This window comes from Mastigoproctus giganteus, chromosome 3, assembly GCF_048544385.1.
Source record: "Mastigoproctus giganteus isolate SK-2022 chromosome 3, ASM4854438v1, whole genome shotgun sequence".
Classification (NCBI taxonomy): Eukaryota; Metazoa; Arthropoda; class Arachnida; order Uropygi; family Thelyphonidae; genus Mastigoproctus; species Mastigoproctus giganteus.
This window is the reverse complement of record NC_143577.1, coordinates 58,354,312-58,374,237: the sequence shown is the minus strand read 5'-3', so window position 1 is coordinate 58,374,237 and position 19,926 is coordinate 58,354,312. Positions and strand designations below refer to the sequence as shown.

At 41.8% G+C, this 19,926-nt stretch overlaps 1 protein-coding gene across 1 annotated transcript in view; it reads left to right on the top strand.

The window, feature by feature from the left end:
* LOC150088041 (guanylate cyclase soluble subunit beta-2-like) overlaps positions 1–19,926 on the top strand; it is a 575,730-nt gene that overhangs the window by 496,426 nt on the left and 59,378 nt on the right. The window contains exon 4 of the mRNA XM_090370546.1: positions 3,702–4,942. Within this exon, the coding sequence (XP_090226672.1) occupies positions 3,866–4,942 (1,077 nt within the window). The 5' untranslated portion in view covers positions 3,702–3,865. The remainder of the gene's footprint in view (positions 1–3,701; positions 4,943–19,926) is intronic.

Sequence of the window (19,926 nt, the reverse complement as noted above, 5' to 3'; positions counted from 1 at the left end):
GTGGCCAATAATGGATGCAACAGATATGCCGAAGGCAAAACAGAAGCCAGGATATAGATTAGGTTTCCGAGTATCCATCATTTAATCTATAATGCCGCTGTTTGCTCTTCCAGTGCATTAACCTTACTATTCGTACCTCACAGATTAGAATAACAACTTAATGTACCTTTCAGGAGTGATTTACTTCACAATCGCCTGAAGCGTGTAGTCAAGATCAGTCTTCTATAAACCATGGATACTCGTGCACTGTACAACGTTGTGTAGAAAGGATTCTCAAACTATTTTTGTTCTTGTTGCTTTGTTTTACTCGATCGCGATCTGCATGCCAATGGGAAATTTTTATTTCTTGTGATCGTACTGCGGAAGCTTTTGCATTCACAGGAATAAAGGAACTGTCTTCCACGTGAATGATTTTTCCGCTGCGAGTAATCCTTCACTTCTGTACCCATCTGTGACTAGTGATAGGCGCTATTAATCGTTAGCCTCAACGCGTGCTTGTTACGCTGTCGCATGTGAGCTTGACGGATGAATCAATATTCTCTTCCGTCCGTCACACACATGGTCTAAAACTGTATTGGCAGTAACACGATTCAATAAATTGGAGAGTAAATTCATGCACGCATTGGTTATTTTTGGGTCTCGGTATTTCGGCTTTTGTAGTTTTGTTTCATATCGCAGCAAACGTATCTGCGCTCAGTGAAAAAATATTAATCTCAGCTGTTCGATGTTTATTTGGTTCTTTATATTCTTACAAGGAAGAAAGAGCCATTACTGGAAACTCAAACAAAGTAACTGCTTCGTTTTCTTGAAGAAAAAAAATATATATTTAATATTGTAACTATTTTTGTTATTTACCGAAAGTAAATTATAACCACCTGCCGGCAAAGATTTCTTTAAAAAGGAATTTCGATAGGAGAATTCGGTTGACCTCAATTGCTAATATTATCATTTCATACAAATAAGATCGCCAAAAAAAGGCAAATTCCGGTATTTGTCCGAAATCCAGGGCACTACCGTGACTGAAATTTTTGTTCACTCTTCGCTACAGATGTGGAAATACGGAGATCCCACTAGCTCTCATCCCTGTCCTTTTCATCTCTTTTTCCTACTCCTATATCCTGCTTTTATTTTTCAATGGAATGTCCTCCCTTGCATACCTAGGTGAGACTGGAATGAAGCCTGACCAGGATTCAGGAAGCCATCTTCCAAGTGATCGTGGCTTTGCGGTTGCAAAGAGACAAGTTAAGCAATAAATGCATGGCCACGCAGCTGGACAAAATTAACAAAACATTTGATATGGTAATGTACCATAGAATAACGATTAAATGAGGAGACAGCGAAAATATTCGCACAGATATAAGGGACATTTTTGTATCGACAGAAGTCGATACAAGATGCTCGAAAATATGGTCACATGATATAAGTACGTCGTATGATCCCTACAATGGCTAAACAGGCCTGACAGCGTGAACCATGTATAATATAAGGGTATCCATAAGATTCAGTGGCAATAAACCCCATTCTTCCACCAGCGCAGACCTTAGCTCACCAACTAACCAAGGATTGGCTGTCAGAGTGCAATGCGATGCCCAAGAGTGTCCCACACATGTTCTGTCAGATGTAAGTCTGGTGATCGTGCTGGCCAGAGTAGTCGTTGGATATCATCAGTTACGATATTCCTCCACCACTTGAGCATTATGTGCAGTGGCATTGGCGTGCATGAAAAACATTATGGGCCAACCGCACCTCTAAAAATCCGCAAAGAGGTTTGAGAATGTGTTCTTAGTACCTCAGCACACTTATGGTATCCCTTTCAAAAGGGATACCATATAAGAGGTGTGCTGCCTTTGGTTATTCCGCACCACAAGAGAATCCCGCTTCCACCTTAAGTGTCCGTTCTCTGATGTTGGAGGAACAGTACCACATTCCTCGTTATCACCAGATGAAATAATATGATGTAGGCTAAAACGGGACTCATCAGAAAACAACTGTATCTCATTTGTCAGGGCTCCAAGTCACACGTTCGGCATCAGTTTCGACTAGCTCTGCGGCGGTTTGCGGTTAATGGGATTTTTATTTTTTTTTATTTACATACAAAAACACTCTCGATTTTCAATCATTCGATTCTGTTTAAGAAATTCCTTCAGATTATAAAGCTTCTCTTGCAAAATTTTAAACGCAACAAAACACTCAGGCGCCTCCGTAGCCAGGTCGGCAGGAGCAGCAGTGCATAGCCCACGCTTCTTGATTAGACCGGGTTTCGAGCCCGTGACCACCAAATACTGAGGATGCGGAAAGGTCAGGGAATGACTACTGTATATCCCCGGAGCAATATGGCCTTAGTTGCTAATGCTCCTAAAAACCAAATAACAACAAAACACTCAAATACCCAATAGAAAAAAAAAAAAAAAAAAACGTGTATATATGTGTAAGGTGTTAGAGGCGGCATCTGGAACACAGTTCAACTCCGCCATTAATCACCGTAATAACGACTGATAGCTGAGGCTTATCTATATGTACATCACATATAGTGATGTACATATAGATTTGTGTGGTTTGAATATGCCACTGGCAGCTAGGCAGCAGCAAGGGGGTGCCCGTTCTCACCACGAAGAGTTGGGCATTTGTAATCTGATTGCTCAAAAGGTACAGATTCTGCACCCAACGATGTTAATGGGATAAAAACCACTGGCCTTCTTGCGTAGAGTCTTCTAGAATTGAGCCCTCTTAACACGGTCCGGTTGGAAATGTTTTCACCTGTGGCCGGAGCAACCTTAAGAGACAGTTGATGACAGGACATCGAAGGGTTGCCAGATAGCGGTCTGTTCTGGTTGACGTAGCTCTCGAGGTTTCCTTGGCCAGCTCTCCTTGTAATGATTCTGTCTCCTGAAACTGCTTCCATAGTGCTGAGATGACACTGCGTGACACATTATACCAACGTGTCGCCTGCGACTGCCCGGCTTCAAATCGTCTAATGGCCAGCCATCTCAAAGAATCATCTAAACGACGATGACGTGCAATCCTGAGTACTGGAGATGTTGACTGTCCCAATGAGCAAGTCAAAAAGTGAGAATGAAGTGATGTGGTCGCAACCCGTATAGGCATGAATAATTTGCATAATGTGCAGCTCTAAGGTGGTTGATCGAGATTTCTATTGAATACTCGGAATTTGCATGCCAGGATGCTTATTATATCAAATATTCGCCCTAAGAGACACTATCCGCAGTAAAATATCCATGAAAAACATTTTGTTCTGTTAATTTTGGCGAGCAGCGTATTTTATCAAAGTATTGATTTTCCACAAAGATTACTACGGAAATGAGGGAAACCCAGGGATACCCTTAGACAAAGGGAAAAATATATTGGGTGGGACATTTGAAGTTTTTGTACTTTCAGAGCTTCACATTTAAAGTGTGAAAACTGTAAATGCCTAGGTATTGTATTTTTTTTTTTTTTTTTATCAAATTTAATTTTGTTGCAGAAAATTTGCATTCATCTATATTTCGCAGTCTATCTCCATCTGACGTCATACACTGATGGAAAAATAGTAGCACCATAGTGTATGAGCAGTTATGACTCCACCTTCATAGTTGCATAATGCTTCTAGAAACGTATATCAGTTACTGTCTTTTTTTTGTAAGAATCAGTCTTATTCAGTCATAAGTTTACATTTATGTTGAAGAGTGTCTTTCTTCTTTCAGAACATACCGAAGACCAATGTTTGGAGGAATTTGGACAGCACTTCTTAACGTACTGTCGACACAATGGATTCGACAGGATACTCCGAGTTCTCGGAGGAAACCTATACGATTTCTTAATCAATTTGGACAGCCTTCATGATCATCTGAGCTATATTTACCCGGGAATGAAAGCCCCATCCTTTAGGGTATCTACAACTGAAGACGGGTCACTTCTACTCCATTATTACAGTGATCGTAAAGGATTACAATCAATAGTAAGAGGCATAGTGGAAAACGTGGCTAAGGAGTTTTTTAATCTTAACGTCAGCGTAGATGTAATTCAGATCTCGGAAGAACAGAGATACCACGTGACTTTTAAAATCCAACCAAAAATGTGCGACTCGGACTCGGATGTGCAGTGTTTAAAACCCCCTCGGAGCAACAGACGCCTCAGCACTTCGCCCCACGATTTGTCCATCGACGTGGAAACATTTTGTAGGGCGTTTCCCTTTCATATCGTATTCGACAGGTGTTTAACAATAACCCAAGTCGGAAAGGTCATCCTCAGGCTGACCAAGGATTACTTCGTCAAACACTCGGTGGTTCGATTCCCGGATCTGTTCGTCATAATCCGTCCTGTCATCAAGATGAACTTCGACTCGATAGTCGACTGCAGCAACATGGTGTTCGTGGTGACCACGAAGAAGGGCATTGTTCGATCGCTGTCCGAGGGTAGCAGCGAGTGTCGGAAGCCTCATCCTGTTCCGTACTCTTTGCGACTTAAAGGTCAAATGATGCCGCTCCCCGAGTCGCACAAAATCATTTTCTTGTGCTCACCTCGCGTGTGTAGTTTAGAAGAGATGCGGAGTTTGAAACTTTACTTGAGTGATTTTCCTTTGCACGATAAAGTGAGGGACCTCATTTTTCTCTCCTATTTCCGGAGGGGAGAGCGCGAATTAGTGGAAAAGCTTGACGAGGCGTCCAATCACCTCAAGGATTTGGATTCTAAATTAAGGGAGGACAAGCGAAGGACTGATGATGTGGTGTGCTCCATTTTACCTTCGCAAGTTGCTCGCAGACTCTGTCAAAATCAATCCGTCGAAGCGGAGAGCTTCTCCATGGTGACATGTCTGATCTCAGACATTGTTGGGTTTACGGCGATGTGTGGGAACGAGAATGTGTCGCCGATCGATATCGTAAGACTCTTAAACAGTCTTTACTTAAAATTCGACACTCTGACAACAATGAGGAATTTGTACAAGGTAAGTCTACAGTTGTGTTCTTAGAATTGACAAACCCACTAAGAACCCGTTGTTTATGAAGATATTTGATGTCTATATTAAAGTTATTTATAATTTTAAATTATAATTATTAATATTCGCTTAATAATAATTATTATATTTTAATTAAACTATGTATACAATTACATAGTCTGGTAGATCTAAGATATAATAGTATATAGTAAATACGTATTTAGATATAAATACTTAAAAGATATAATTATTTTTTTTATCTTTAAATATTTCGTACGTAAGAACTCTTTATTGCATACACAGGGCACACTCCGTGCACAACACCCTTCAGGGCTACAAGCCAGCAGTTTACATGAGACGATAATAGAACATAATAAACAAGGATGAGGGGAAAAAGCAGCTTTATTATTACTAATATACACGGTTGTTTTCTATTGAGATTATTACAATATTTAATACCACGTGAAACTAATAAGCTATTCGCCTAAACGACTATCCGTTAACGTTTCAGCTATCTTACCGATACCCATCATCAGACTGTGCTGTTCCGATTTACAAATTTGGATATAGTTGCCAATATTACGATTACCAATATTATGAGTTTACAATTACGATTTGCAAATAAACAATTCTAAGTTTGGATTATTGATATTACAGAACCAGGTGTTCAATTAAGCAAATACATAGAGATTAAATTCTTACTTGCTGATAGACCGCTCTTGCCAATGCTCCCAGAAACCTGATGTGTATGCAACCAGGAGCCAATAGAATTGACCCAGGTCTTCTGAGTACAACAGCTTGAAAACAGCTTCCTTCCAGATAATTGGAAATGTACCGTCTGCGAGACACTTGTTGTACGTAGCAAGCAGAAATTTTGGAAAATGGCTAGCAAATTTCTTTACAACATCCACTTCGAGGAGGCCTTTTCCGGGGTTCTTATTTTCTTGGGTTTTATGCAGTGCAGTATTGAGTTCAATTTCTGTGAACGGCTTTTTTTTTTTTTTAAGTAAACCCCAAACACGAGAGGTATTAGAGCCTATAGTACTTAGTACCGTGATTGGGTTGGAGGTTGAGAAAACGAAAGAAGATATTTGGTGACATTGGACTTGAACTTCTGTAGACTGTAATTTTCAGGAAATACGCATGAAGGAAGGTTGTTCCAGAAAATGGTAGTTGAATGAATAAATGAGGAAGATGAAAAGTTGGTTCTGTGAGTTTGAAGTTGGCCAGTAAATGAATTGGCTGGTGACGGAACGTGTTCGGACTGTTTTCAAAGAGAGAGCGGGAATTATAGAAGCCAATTCAGAAGAACAGTGCCCATGGAAGTATCTGTAGAAGAGGCATGCAGCAGAAACAGTGCGTCTATGAGAAAGCGAGTGGAGAGACTCTGTTAGAGATGAATCATTAATTAACCTAACTGCCCTCTTCTGAATGGAATCAAGAAGCCTGAGAGAAGTTTTGGGGGCACCACCCCAGATGTTGGAACAATATTCCATGGCAGGGCGGATTTGCGATTTATACAGAGTGAGCAGCTGTTTGGAAGAAAAGTAACGCCGAGAGCGAAAGAGAAAACCAAGTTTTTTATATGCAGAGGAAGCAATATTTGTAATGTGCTTGTGCCAAGAGAGATTAGAAGTCAGCGTAATCCCCAAAAGAGATATATCCTTTTGCCTAGAAATCGGAGTGTCACTAAAGATAAGCATAGGAAAAGAAGAATCCTTTTTGCGAGATATAAGACAAGGCTGAGTTTTAGAGATTGATCTAATCAAGTTGTCTTTGCCCCACTGGAGAATTACCTGAAGATCGGCATTTAAAGAATTAGTAGCAGATTTTCGAGAAGTTGAAGCTAATTGAGCAGGGCAAGGTTTCTCAAAATGGAAAGTGGAATGCAATGTGCTATCATCGGCAAACTATGGATAGGATTTCCAGTCAATGGAAGAAGGTCATTAATATACAAGAGGAAAAGAGTGGGAGAAAGAACTGAACCTTGGGGGACACCGGCATCAGTGGAGAAGTCAAAAGACAGAGAGCCATCTACCAGCATAGTCAGTGAGCGATCAGAAAGAAAACTGGATAACCAATTGCAAAAAACAGTTGGAAAACCATAAGATGGAAGCTTGTTTAGAAGACTTTTATGCCAAACACGATCGAAAGCCGTCGAGATGTCAAGAGCAACTACTTGTGTTTCACCGAACCTTTCCATTGAATTAGTACATAAATGGGTAACATAAGCCAGAATATCACCAGTGGATCGACACTGACGGAATCCATACTGGCGATCGTTGATCTGACGTAAGGTTTCTAGGTAGTTTAAGAGTTGGCAGTTAATTGATTTCTCCATTACTTTAGAAAGAGTAGAAGTAATTGCAATGGGACGATAATTGGATGGGAGGGATTTGTCACCCTTTTTAGGAACTGGCTGGATATGAGCAAATTTTCAAGCAGAAGGAAAAACACCTTTGGAATAAGAAAGTGAAAAAAGGCGGCAAAGAACAGGAGTAACTTCAGGAGCATAGGTTTGGAGAACAAGTGGAGAAATATCATCGGGACCTGGAGCTTTCTTAGCATCAAGATTAATCAAAATACTTCTGATATCCTTTTGACGGAAGACCACAGGAGGCATTGAATGGAGCGTGTTCGGAATGGAGGGAGGTGTTTTACCAAGATTATTAATATATGAGTTGGAAGAAAAATGGGATGCTAGCAGGTCAGCTTATCCTAGCAGGCAGGTTATCCTTGGCTGAAGTGACAACAGAACCATCTGGTTTTGCAGAGGTGGGAGCGGAGATAGGAAAAAATTGCGGCCAATAGCTTTGGCAAGAGACCAGAATGCTCGGCTACCATTAGGGCAAGAAGCAAGTTTTCTACTCTTAGCCTGTTCAAACTCTAGTTTGGACTGGTTAATAACTGCTTTATGATTGTTGCGAGCTTTGGTGTAGGCAGAAAATGAAACTGAAGAATTAGAAACAAGCCAATTACGATATGCAACATTCTTCTCTTCAACAGCCTTAGCTCATTTATTGGAAAACCAAGGTTTAGATAAAGGACGAAATTTTAAAGTGGAGTGTGGGATAAATGATTCTTTTCCTGCAAGAATAATTTCACTGACACGATCGGAGCAAACGTTGACATCAGAAGTTCTGAAACAGTAATCCGACCAAGGAAGAGAAGAAACGAAATCTCGCAGGTCATTCCATTTTGCATTCTTGTAATGGCAAACAACACGAGATTGGGAATAGCCATGAGATAAAGGCTCCGTTGGAGAAGAGACAATCAGCAAGTTGTTATCCGAGGTGCCTAAAGGACCTCTCACTTCGACCGTGTGCTTAGAAGGGTTGTTTGTGAGAAAAAGATCAAGCGTATTGGCTGTATGATTAGGATTGTCCGGTATTCTTGTAGGTAAATAAACAATCTGTGCTAGGTCATTGGTAATTGCAAAAGCCTCAGCATCTCGACCAGCTGGGTCGGTGTGACTAGAAAACGGAAGCCAGCGGGAGTTGTGAACATTAAAATCACCAAGGAAAATTACCTCACTGTTAGGAAAGTTGGACTGGAGAAAGTCAAGTTGCAAAGAGAGGAAGTCAATGAGCTCCAAGTGATTAGTGGAGTTGGGAGAACGGTAGAGACAACAGATGAATTTGACACAATGAGGTAGAGAGATTTTAAGCCAGAGAAGATCGAAAAGAGGAGATTCCAAATTGCCAAGTCTCTGACAGGAAATATCGGAACGGACATATACAAGTACCACCTTCGAGGCGAAAGGAATCATACAGCGAATAATTTGGACAAGTGAGATGAGCAGTAGTGGAATCAACCGATAACTGAGATTCTGTCAGAAAAAGTAAATGGGGTTTGGCAGACTGCAAGTGGAAATGGACATCGTTGAGATTAGAATTGAGACCACGTATATTTGTGAAATGAATTAGGAAGTGCTTGGGAGGTTTAAATCTTTTCGCAGATTAGCTTGCTCTATTAGTTTGACAATTCATGGTGTATTCGATAGTAAGAAAAAATGGGGGGGACATGCTATTGTTATTTTTTTTTTTTTTAGAAGCATTAGCAGCTAAGGCCATATTGCTCCAGGAAATGCGGTGGTCATTCCCGGACCTTTCCGCATCCTCCGTATTTGGTGGCTCACGGGCTCGAACCCCGGTCTAATCAAGAAGCGTGTGCTACGCACTGCTGCTCCTTTCCACCTGGCTACGGAGGCGCCGGGGGACATGCTGTAAGAAGTAATGAAATTTTTGGATATGGCGTACACATGGTAAGAATATATCCAGATCCCTGACATAACGTGGCCTCGAGAATGACCCCCGTATACACACTACTCGGACTCCCTCCAGTCACTATCTGGCAGAGTAGAGGTAGCAAGATTATACACTAGCTGATCCGGAAGCCCCCTAGAGAGTTACCAATAGGTTCGGTCCGGTGTACTAACTAGCGGCCGGCCTGCGAACACCGTTTTAGAGCTGTACCCTCGAAATGTAAGGAAGATTGGATCTCGCCACGATGTTCATCATAACCTAAAAAGTTATCAATCATACTGCATGATGGAAGGGTTGACCGGAACGTAGCTCTGGAGACTAAACATTCCACCACTTCAAGCCTCTAATTAGCAAAGTGGTGGTATTGCGTATTGCACCGGTTGATGAGGGTCATCTACCACCTAGTACTGCCTGGTAACGCAGAGGGGCGGAATTCCTCCATGTGGTGTGGGCGCCACACCTCGACCCCTGCTTACGTTGGTTCACACCTGGGTGGTCACCCACCGTGTGCTTGTGCATGGAGGTTATACCCAGGATTACTAACAGTCCCACCATCGTGAAGGTGCAAGCAGAGGATTTGGCTGTCACAGACCGTCCGGACTTCGCCGAAATTGGGTCCACTTGACATGAGTGTCACCCGAATATCAGTTCCATCAGCGTTTTAGACTCCCAGATAGCAAGTACAGCTTGTCTGGCACATCTGAGAGAATGTCTGTGACAACCTCAAGAGGCTGCTGCAGACTCTCAGTGATGTAAGTATCATTGGTCAGGACAATTGACTGCTGTTCCTCAGTTAATGGTGTGTCAATTGGGAAAAGAGTATGTAGCATATTGGTAAAAGAATCCTGCCAGGTGTAAGTAGAACTTCCATCAGGTCTTGTAGTTGAGGTGAGGACTTCGCCTCTGGGCAGTTTATTTGTCACTATACGAAAAACAACACCCCGTGGATCATTACTTCTAGATGTAGAAACCAAACTCTCTCACGAGGCCTTTTTTACAACGTCTAATGGATGTGGCGTAGTTGTTTTTGAGTATCCAGTATTTTTCCTTGGCCGCCTCTACCTCGAGCAATGGGAGGTGAGTGTGAAATCTTTGAAAATCTTTCCTTGCTCGGTGAACTGTTCTCCTTTGTGCCTCAAATTCCGCATCCCACCATGGGACCACCTGAAAGTATTTTCTTTTTGGGATTGCCACTTCACAGGCAACTCTGGTGGTCTTAGTGAGATGTGCGCAATCGTCAGCTGAGACGCCAGTCAGACGAGAGGAGTCATCATATAGCCTTCTTGACAGTTCAATTCAGAACTGTCTTGGAACGGGGGCAGTATGATCCACGGACAAAGTGTGTTAATTGTCTGACGGCACCAGGGGTTTCCCCCATCTCCGTGTTGTATTCTTTGTACGTGTGACACAGAACTCTGTGGAAGCCAGAGATTTAAAGGTGTGTGGAGGAGTGGTTTGTTGTATAGTGTTATGTTCTGTTGTTTCTCTGACCATTTAGCCGTTGGGCCTCTATTGGTATCAACTGTTGCCCACACTTTGTCACGAGGAGGCAAGTCAGGCACCCAGTAAATTATTAAAGTACTCTGTCAGGGGGTGGGAAACAGGTAGAAGGATGGAGACGATAGAATAGGCATCCCCAAAGAGGACAGTGGGAACGAGCCCCACCAGGCGAAGTATGAGGGAGGCAGGGAGGGGAGGAGGCAGAGATCCGTTTCCTTCCTCCTGCTTGGGAACCGGGTTAGAGTACCAAGTTCAGATCGCCAAATAGCGTGTTGGCAGCGGAGCTGCAGTATGTTTCCGTTGGTGATCGTTGATCCACGGTCATAGTGGCATAGGGTTTTGTGGAAGGCACCACCGGTGGTTTCCCACATCTGCGCCTTGGTACTTTGTGAAGAATTACAGAATCTCTGTGAAAGCCAGAAAAAGTGTAGTGTCTGGTTTGTGATAGAGTAGTGCTGTGTTCTGTTGTTCTGTCTCTGGCTGCTTGGCAGCAGGGCCCCTAGGGGAACCCCACGTTGCCCTCTACCACCAGTTGGAGGTGAGCTAGGCTGCCCATAATACTCTGGCTGGCCTCCGCCAGAGTTGCCTGAGCTTCCTGATGGAGACCAAGTAAAAAAAAAAAAAAGAAAGAAAAAAAAATAAATAAATAAATAAAAAAAAAGAGAGAGGGCTAGAAGAGAGGGGCATAGAATAAGAGAGGATTGAAAGGGGAATGAATTTGGGTGGATTGACAGGGGAGAATTAATCCATCCTTGTTTAGGCGAAGTATAGGAAAGGGTGTGGGTTTAAAGGTCACAGGGGACAGGCGCTCTGGGTGATTGCCAATGACATAGTACTTGTAGATCCCTCACTGTGGTGAGTACCAACAGTCCCGCACTTAGATCGGTGCCAGCAGTATATCCTACCCATTTCGGGTTTGCAATGACTTTTAAATCCCGCACTCCGGGGAGAGTCAGCATCCTGCACCTTGGATGGTGCCCGCAATAAATCCTACACTATTCGGATTAGCAACACGGAGTCTGTGTTGTTCTGGGGGGGAGGGGGTGGAAGAGTTATCCAACGCCAGTCTGGTTTAGTTTTTGGTCTCTGAGTTCTGCAATCTTAGCTCGCCTAAGTGCAAATGTTTCCTGCGCGTAGGTGGTTAATGCCTTATAGGTATGTTCCTAGTAGCGGAGTGAATTCTTCATTGCGAGGGTTCCTCTGTATTGCGGTGAGGAATTTAAGCCTAAAATGTCGTAGCTGGGTCACTCGTACATGAGGTGCCCCCAGGACTCCTCTTTGCCGATAATCGAGAATGATCCAACGTGGATCATTCTCGATTCCCATGACCCTCAGTTTTTGTTTGAAGGATCCATGCCCGGTGATGATAATGGTCACATGGATGCCATGCGAAAACCAGGGTGGAGGTTCTGGGAGAGTTTAACTTATAGATGAAAGGAATCTTTTTGCGATGGCCCTCTTTGTTGTAGTGTCCCAGTCATGTTGCTATATCTCATGTAGATGTTTGGTTATCCGTTGTCTTTCCTGCCTGGGGCCGTTTGTGGTGTAAAGTTGAAAATTAATCAGTTGGGTTGGAACTCCTTTCCTTAAGTGATAAAAAAGCACTCTTTTAACCATTTCTAAGTATAGTGGCTAGCATCCAGTTAATACCTGCAGAGCAGGTGTGCTGACGGTGCGGCACGCCCTGCAAATTGAAAGGAGCATGAACCTCTGGATTGAATCCAGCTTACGTTTTTTTCTTGCTAGGATGGCTTTTCAGTACCAGATGGAGGCACCATAACACACATTGGCACGTATACCGCTTGGTATATGAGAGTAAGGGCTTTGTGTTTCAGCCCCCAGTCTGCCTTGTTGACCCGCCTTATCATAGCAGTCTACCTTTGAATTTTGTTGGCTAGATACTTTAGGTGGTGGTGGAAGGTAAGCCCCGAGTCTAAGAAGATACCTAGGAGCTTGACTTCAGTATGCAGTCCTATGGATGTTATGTTTAATTTTATTGTAGGCGGTGTCGTGATTTGTAGCCTGCCTTAAAGGAGTATGGATTTTGTTTTCCCTCCTGAAATGGTAAGGTTGTGCGGGGCTGCCACGGACAACTGGCCTATTTTCTTTTCCTGGTTTCTCATAAGGAAATAGAACAATACTACCTAGTACTGTTCGGCGTCATTTTAAATAGAATCACTGTGTGCTTAGCATAAAATGAATATTCTCAGAAGATGGATTGTCTTTCAGGCGAATGCAAATGTTATTTTCAACTGTGTTGTTCGAAAGCCATTAAATCTTCACCAAAATTATGGACTGTATTCAAGAGTTTTCTGTACTCTCGGACTGCTTCGAATGAAAGATACACTCCTTTAAACCTATGGGTCCGGTTTGCTCCACCAGTGGGGGTCTTAACTCCCCCCCCCCCACCACCATCACAAGTTAAAATAAAAAAACACGCCTTTCAAAAGTTCACATCCACAGGTCAACAACTACAGTTTTATAGTAATAAAGATTCTAAATAGAGATCTGAAACTGGAAATTACAATCAAATATCTAATTGCATGTAATTTATTTTTTCTTTTTGTTTATTATTTGTTACGCTGGTGTGCAAAATTTAAGGATCAATAAATCAGGTTTTCACCTGTAGCTTCTCATAGGAGTGGCCTGGATATGGGAAAAGCATACCAAAGGAACCTCGTGAGGTACAGAAATAATAAAGGAAACAACACAGTACAGAGGGACTTTATTCAAAAATGGCAACATAACACTGGCTGCCATGATACAGATACATCACTGCCAGAGATGAAACAAAGGGAAGAGGTGGTCCTCAGTAGGAGATATGGCCACCCCTAATGTCGATGCAGGCTTTGCATCGCCTGTCCATACTAAAAACAATGTTGTTGATAAGTTCTTGCGGTAACATCGTCCATTCCTCGGTCAGCGCTATTTTCAGCTGGTGAACATTTTGTGGTGGGTGTGGACGTGCGGCTAGGCGTTCCCCAGAGTGTCCCATATGTGTTCGATGTGATTTAGATCGATGTAACGTGCAGACCAATCCATACGAACGATGTCCTTACTTTCAAAAGCATATCAACAGCTGCATTGCGATGTGATGTTGCATTAGCATCCATAAACACGAACTGGGGGCCAATGGAACCTCAGAACAGACACACATGGGGAAGGATTACCTCAGTATAGTAGCGTGCATCGGTTACAGTACCATTTTCCAGTATGTGTAGTTGTATACGTCCATCCATGATAACGCCTCCCCAGACGAGAACACCTCGACCGCCATATCGATCCCTTTCAATGATGTTTGCGGGGTGATACCGTGGCAACTTCTTGCCAGATTAGCTGACGTCCAGAATCGCCGCTGAAACAATCTACCCTCATCAGTAAAGCGTACCCTAAGTAAAGATTTTGTGGTTGTAACCTTTAGAAACAGTGTTGGTCCTTAAGTTTTGCACACCAGTGTAGTATTGTGTTTTTTTTTTTTTTTTTGTTTCAAAGAACTACTAGTGTTTGCAGTGGTCTACAATTAAATTCCATCTATTCGTTGCAGTGCGACGGAACTGTTAATTTTTTGTTAAGTTCTGTAACCGAAATGCTAGCCTAAAAAAAACTCTCGCTCGTTCCAGAATGAATTCCGTTTTACAACATTGTTTTGTTGGTTAATTTGGGTTTTATTAGCGCAGCTAAGGCTATAATGCTACAAAACCAGGTTGTACAAAAGTTAACAGTTACAGTTTTAGTGACGTAATGAATTGGATCACTATGTCAAGATGTATAATAATAATATATCTCAAAACGTATAAAAGATAAATTCTAAATAAGAGTAAAAAGATTTAATGATTTTAGATAAGGAAAAATGGCTGGCACATGGTCATTGTTGGATAAAATCTGAGTGTATGAGGCTCAGTAAGGTAATTAAATGCAATAAAATATAAAACACGTTCGTGTCAATAACGTCGATACTCTGATAAAATATGTCTTAAGGTTATAAAGGAGTTTCACTCCTCACACACAGGGGAGTCATCTGCCCTTAACAAGAATGAATGCGTAAGGTGACTATGTTCTATGCGTAGGCGAGTCAGAATAACTTCCTCTCTGAGGTTCCTGAGCAGACTAAACTGCCACTGTTTGATTGCGGGCTTTATTTGATTACAGCTTGTGACCTGCCATTGCTGCCACTGAGAGATTAATCTGTTGCACATTAATTGCCTGTCCTCTATAGGGGACTAACAGGCTACAGTTGTTCTGGAGTTGCAGTGATCTTGCTGCAGCGTAGGCCAGTTCATTAATATGTACACTATACACCTTTGGTAATTGGGAGTTTTAACGTGGCCCGAGGCTAATTCTGTGGCATTCAACTCTGCTGTATTCATCGGGGATCTTCTCAGATGTAGTATTATCTGGGAAGACGGCGACAAACCAGACAGATGACCCTGACCTCGAGCCATCAGTGAAGACAGGAGTGAAGTTAGAGTATTCGGCTCTGTGGGCAGTATAGAGTTGTTGGTAGATTTTGAGCGGTGTTCTGTTCCCCACTTCAGGTCCAATAAAGGGCATCGGTAAGCATCCCAAAAACGAGATAACAATGCACGTAGGTTATTCAAGTCTCTCATGCACCTCGCCCATAATTCACGAATGTGCTGTAGAAAGGTAAACTTTCTATCAAATACAAGTCGCAAAAATCTAGTCTCAGGTACTAATGCAATAACATTTTCTCCAATTTTTTTTTCATCCTTGTTTATTATGTTGTATAATTTCTTTTATGTAAACCCCTGGCTTGTAGCCGTGAAGGGAGTTGTATACAGCAATGTGCCTTCTGTGTTCTCTAGTCGATTTTGCCTGTTTTGTTTGACGAAAAACCCCAGTTTCTGGGAGAAAAACCTTTCTAGCTATGCTTGAGACCGACTTGAGACCAAATGTTGTCAGATGACTTTTATCTGCCTATTTGAAAAATAAGATCTAATAACTTGATAGGGTAATTCATCACATTCTGCCTCTCGAACTGACCTGAGGGCGCTTTCCCACCAGAGTGTATCGAAAGCGCCTTCAAAGTCCATAAAAATAACCATCATGTATTTCTTCTCTGTTGTTTTACATAGAATCACCAAACTTCTGATGGCATCTTCAATGGAGAAGCCTTTCTTAAAGCCGAATTGTGAATTAGAAATCATATTACTTGTAGCCAAAACCTTCTGTATCCTAGGCGCTAATAATCTCTCATTAAGTTTTCCAATATTTCCTAAAAGGGATATAGGGCAGTATGCCTTGAGATTCGATACCAATTTTCCAGGCTTTCTTGAGCATCTTTAATAACGCAATCTTCCAAAAATTTGGAAAAGTCGCCTCTAATAGACATTTGTTGAAAACATTCAACAATATATGTGGAAAATGTTGGTTAAATCTGTTAATTGCCGCATTTCAACGAAGTCCATTCCAGGACATTTTGATAGATTGATTTTAGAAACTTAAAGTTCAAGTTCATCTAGACTAAATAGTTCCTTGTCATTTGACCCCTTGTAAGATCTATTATCGAAGCGGTTTATCTGAGCTTTTTCCGTTGTCTTGCTCTGGGTGATCATTAGTTAAGTCTGTCTAAAATAGCTTCAACGGTGGAGAGTCAATCAGTAGTCAGACTTCCGTTAGAGTAAACAGAACTATATATCTCAGCAGTTACAAGTTTGTCACGACAAATTTTATATATTAACCCAATGGATCAGAATTACTTGTATGGGACACTAGCTTCTGCGATGAGGATCATTTGGCTTCCGCAATAGCTTTGAAATATTCCTTACGCAATTAATTGATAATAGACTTCTTTTAGTCGTCTACATCTATTTCTGTTACGTATCTGTGCCTCTGTAAATTCTTCCTTGCATCTATAATCCGCCTTCTCAAAACAGATAACTGGAGATTCCACCATGGGGTGAAACCAGATCTCCTAACTTTCCTTTTAGTGGATTCAGTCAAAGCTCTATTAATAGTGTTTTGCATAAAGTAAGCATATTCTATTGCAGATAAACTGTTCAATTGCGCAATTTTATCATCTGGAAATTCTTGTTGCAAAACTTGTTTAAATTTGGTCCAGTTCATGGTTCTGATAGAGAAGCGGTTTAAATCCTGAAGGTGACGTATTGAGCCTCCATCTCTAACATTTACTACTAAATCAAAAGTAATAGCACGGTGATCGCTATTACATACATCCGGGCAGACCATCGAGTCAATCAGACTATAAGCCTATGTACTTGTTTTGGGTGGCACTAGACGTTTAGTCGAACTCCACCTTGGTAGTCAATCAGACTCAAAAAAAAGTATTTTATTATTTTTTTTGGCGGGCTCCAGGGTTTCCCCTATTCACCAGTCAATCAGACTGTTAATAAAAACCATACCGGTTGCTGATGGCCCATTGTCTTTAAGGTGTACAAAGAATGGTATCGAACAGGTCAAACCAGCTCCCGCCGACAGAACTGTAAAAGATTATGCAAGATAGATATTTGCGGAGAACGAAAGATGCTGCGCATTGTACCGGCTCAACACCAGGTCACTGTATGACAGTTGACATTGCAATACAAATAGGAGATGCAAGAACAATGTCCCAAGTGGCGATGGGCCACAAACGCAGATGTGTGGTGTTGCACAGCATACAAACCAAGAGACACCCTCTCTTCACCGCTGATCATCATCGACGGTGAATGCTGTGGTGTCAACGACAAGATGGTTGGACACTCTAGGACTGGAAACTAGTGTCCTGGCCGGATGCAGCCAAATATCTGTTGCAACACGAATCCATGGACCCATCGTGCATGGTGCCCACTTTTTTAAGCAGAGAGCGGCGATTATATAACATGGCGCATATTTTGGTGGCAAGAAATAGGATCCCTTGTGCATGTATACCTGCGTTTCACTGATGAAGTCTACTAGCAGATCAATAATAACTCTTTTTATCTGATAAGTGGTCATGGTTCACTGAAGCAGAAACCTAACTAATTTGGCTTGGAACTTAGACAGTACATATGGCGCTGACGAAACATAGTCATATGTTTTATTACCATGTCCGTTATATGAGTCTCAGAGAAGATCTCTTCGGACGCTGTGTCTCCTTTAACCGATGATATAATGTTTGTGTTATTTTGAATAGTAAACAAAACTTTGATTCCCTGCAGGTTTTTTCAGCCGTGGTCTTTTCTAGAAGAAGACAATTGTCGCAAAAAATTATTTGATTACTTAGTAACAACAGTTTATGCCAACGTTTTGGTCTTTTGTCCTTAACATTGGTGTATTACACCAACAAGAATTACGTCTGGACTTTGTCAGCAGTCCTTTGTAATGATTAGTCTAAAAGAGTTATATATTATAGCAATCTCTTGTTAAGATTCTTATATGCATTGGGAGTGTATTTAACTTGTACACATAGGAACTATTACTGTTGAGTTACTTTTAGGCTCAGCCTTGGAAAACTATGCTGGCCTTATTACTGTTGTAATAGGATTTCAATATGGCCTTAGCTGCATCAGCGGCTATGGCTATATTGCCCCGTATATACTATCTGTAAATTGCGTGTGTTCTATGGTCGATTTTGTTGGGCGAAAAACTCGAGTTTCTGGGAGAAAAAACCATAAGTTATTCGGTCTCAGTCTACCCTCGCCTGAGACCGACTAACTCAGCCAAGTTGTGAAAAAGAACCATGAGAATTCCTTACGTCATCGACGGGACTCGAACTCAGGTTCTTTCCATCCGTGGTGGGAAGGAAGTAACCCACGAGGCATGCTGGTCTTTGCTTTGGACAGTTTTTGTGGCTCACGTTGCTATCGCAACTAAATAAAATTACTTATTCCTGTCAATTTATTACAGAGCCTCCGAAAATTGGATTTTTGTGTTTTATGCTCTTGATCTATAGAACCACGCCCACCTCCAGATTGTCTAGGAACGGGCACAGGGCAGCAGTTGCCCAGGTGTTGGCTGCTTGGTGGCATAATTGTCAGAAACAACACACCGCACTCATTATACAAACAAACAAACACACTCAAGCCTTATAAACAGAGTTTCTGTACTCAGGAGAGAGAAATAAGGTGGAGTTGGACGACGGTTTTGGGGACACCCAAATACAAATAACACATACATAATTACATACCGGCAGATCTTAGGAGACCACGCCCTCTGCTATATTAAATTTTTTTTCTGGAGATAAACGGGATCTTCTAAGGCGATAATGTCCTGTATCATAGGGTCTACACCGTGTACAAGATGGGTGAAGATATCTCACCCATCTTGACTTGTGGGAAGTTTTGGAAAGGGAAGTGAGGCATATGGACATGCAACCATTATCTATTCCGACATCGTTGAAAGCGCAAACAGCATGGTTGCAGATCCCTACGGTCTTAGTGAAGTCAATGCATAGGCGAACAGTGGATCCTAGCATGCGAACGATGGCCCAAGTCAGCATTAGGGAAAAATGGTAAAAAACATATCAGTTTTTGACGTTTCGATAACAAAAGACAAATATTATTACATATAATTAGTTACAAGTAAATAAGACGTTTTAATACATTTTTATTTAATAATTATGTATTCCAAAATGTTACTTATATTTTGTTTTTATTTTTGACTAATTTTAATAAGGAATTTCATAGATTTTATTTAATCTTACTCTGAAATTTCATTTCCGAATACCTTTATTATTTTACATGTAAAATAAAGGTATTGCAAAACCTTTATTGTATATAATACATTATATACGTATTAACTGGATATATTCAGGGACTCTAAATATAGGCGGTGATAGTAGTGCTGAGATTGATCGATCACCTCACTATCGCGCCTGGGGTTGAGGTCATGATGAGTTGACCAAAAATGTTCTGCGATTGCAGAGTGTTCAGAGTCACCCAGGCGGATGGATCTGTCAAGTTCTGCGAGGCGGTATTGAAGACGTCTGGAGCTTGAAGGGCGATAGGGAGTTGAGATACTCTAACAGCGGCGCATCTGAACCTTGGGGGATAACGGTGAAAATATCGTCTACATTCCTGAACCACATCGTTATTGGTACCGCCGGGTTCAGGAATATGCGTTCCTCTAACTCCTCCATTGCGATGTTGGAAGTGACAGGGCTGACAGGGGCTCCCATAACTGCACCGTGCATCTGTTTGTAGAGAGAATCGCCAAATGTGATGACACTGCCTGACAAACACAGGTTAAGGGCTGCACAGATATCTTCCGTAGACAGTGATGTTCTGGGTCATT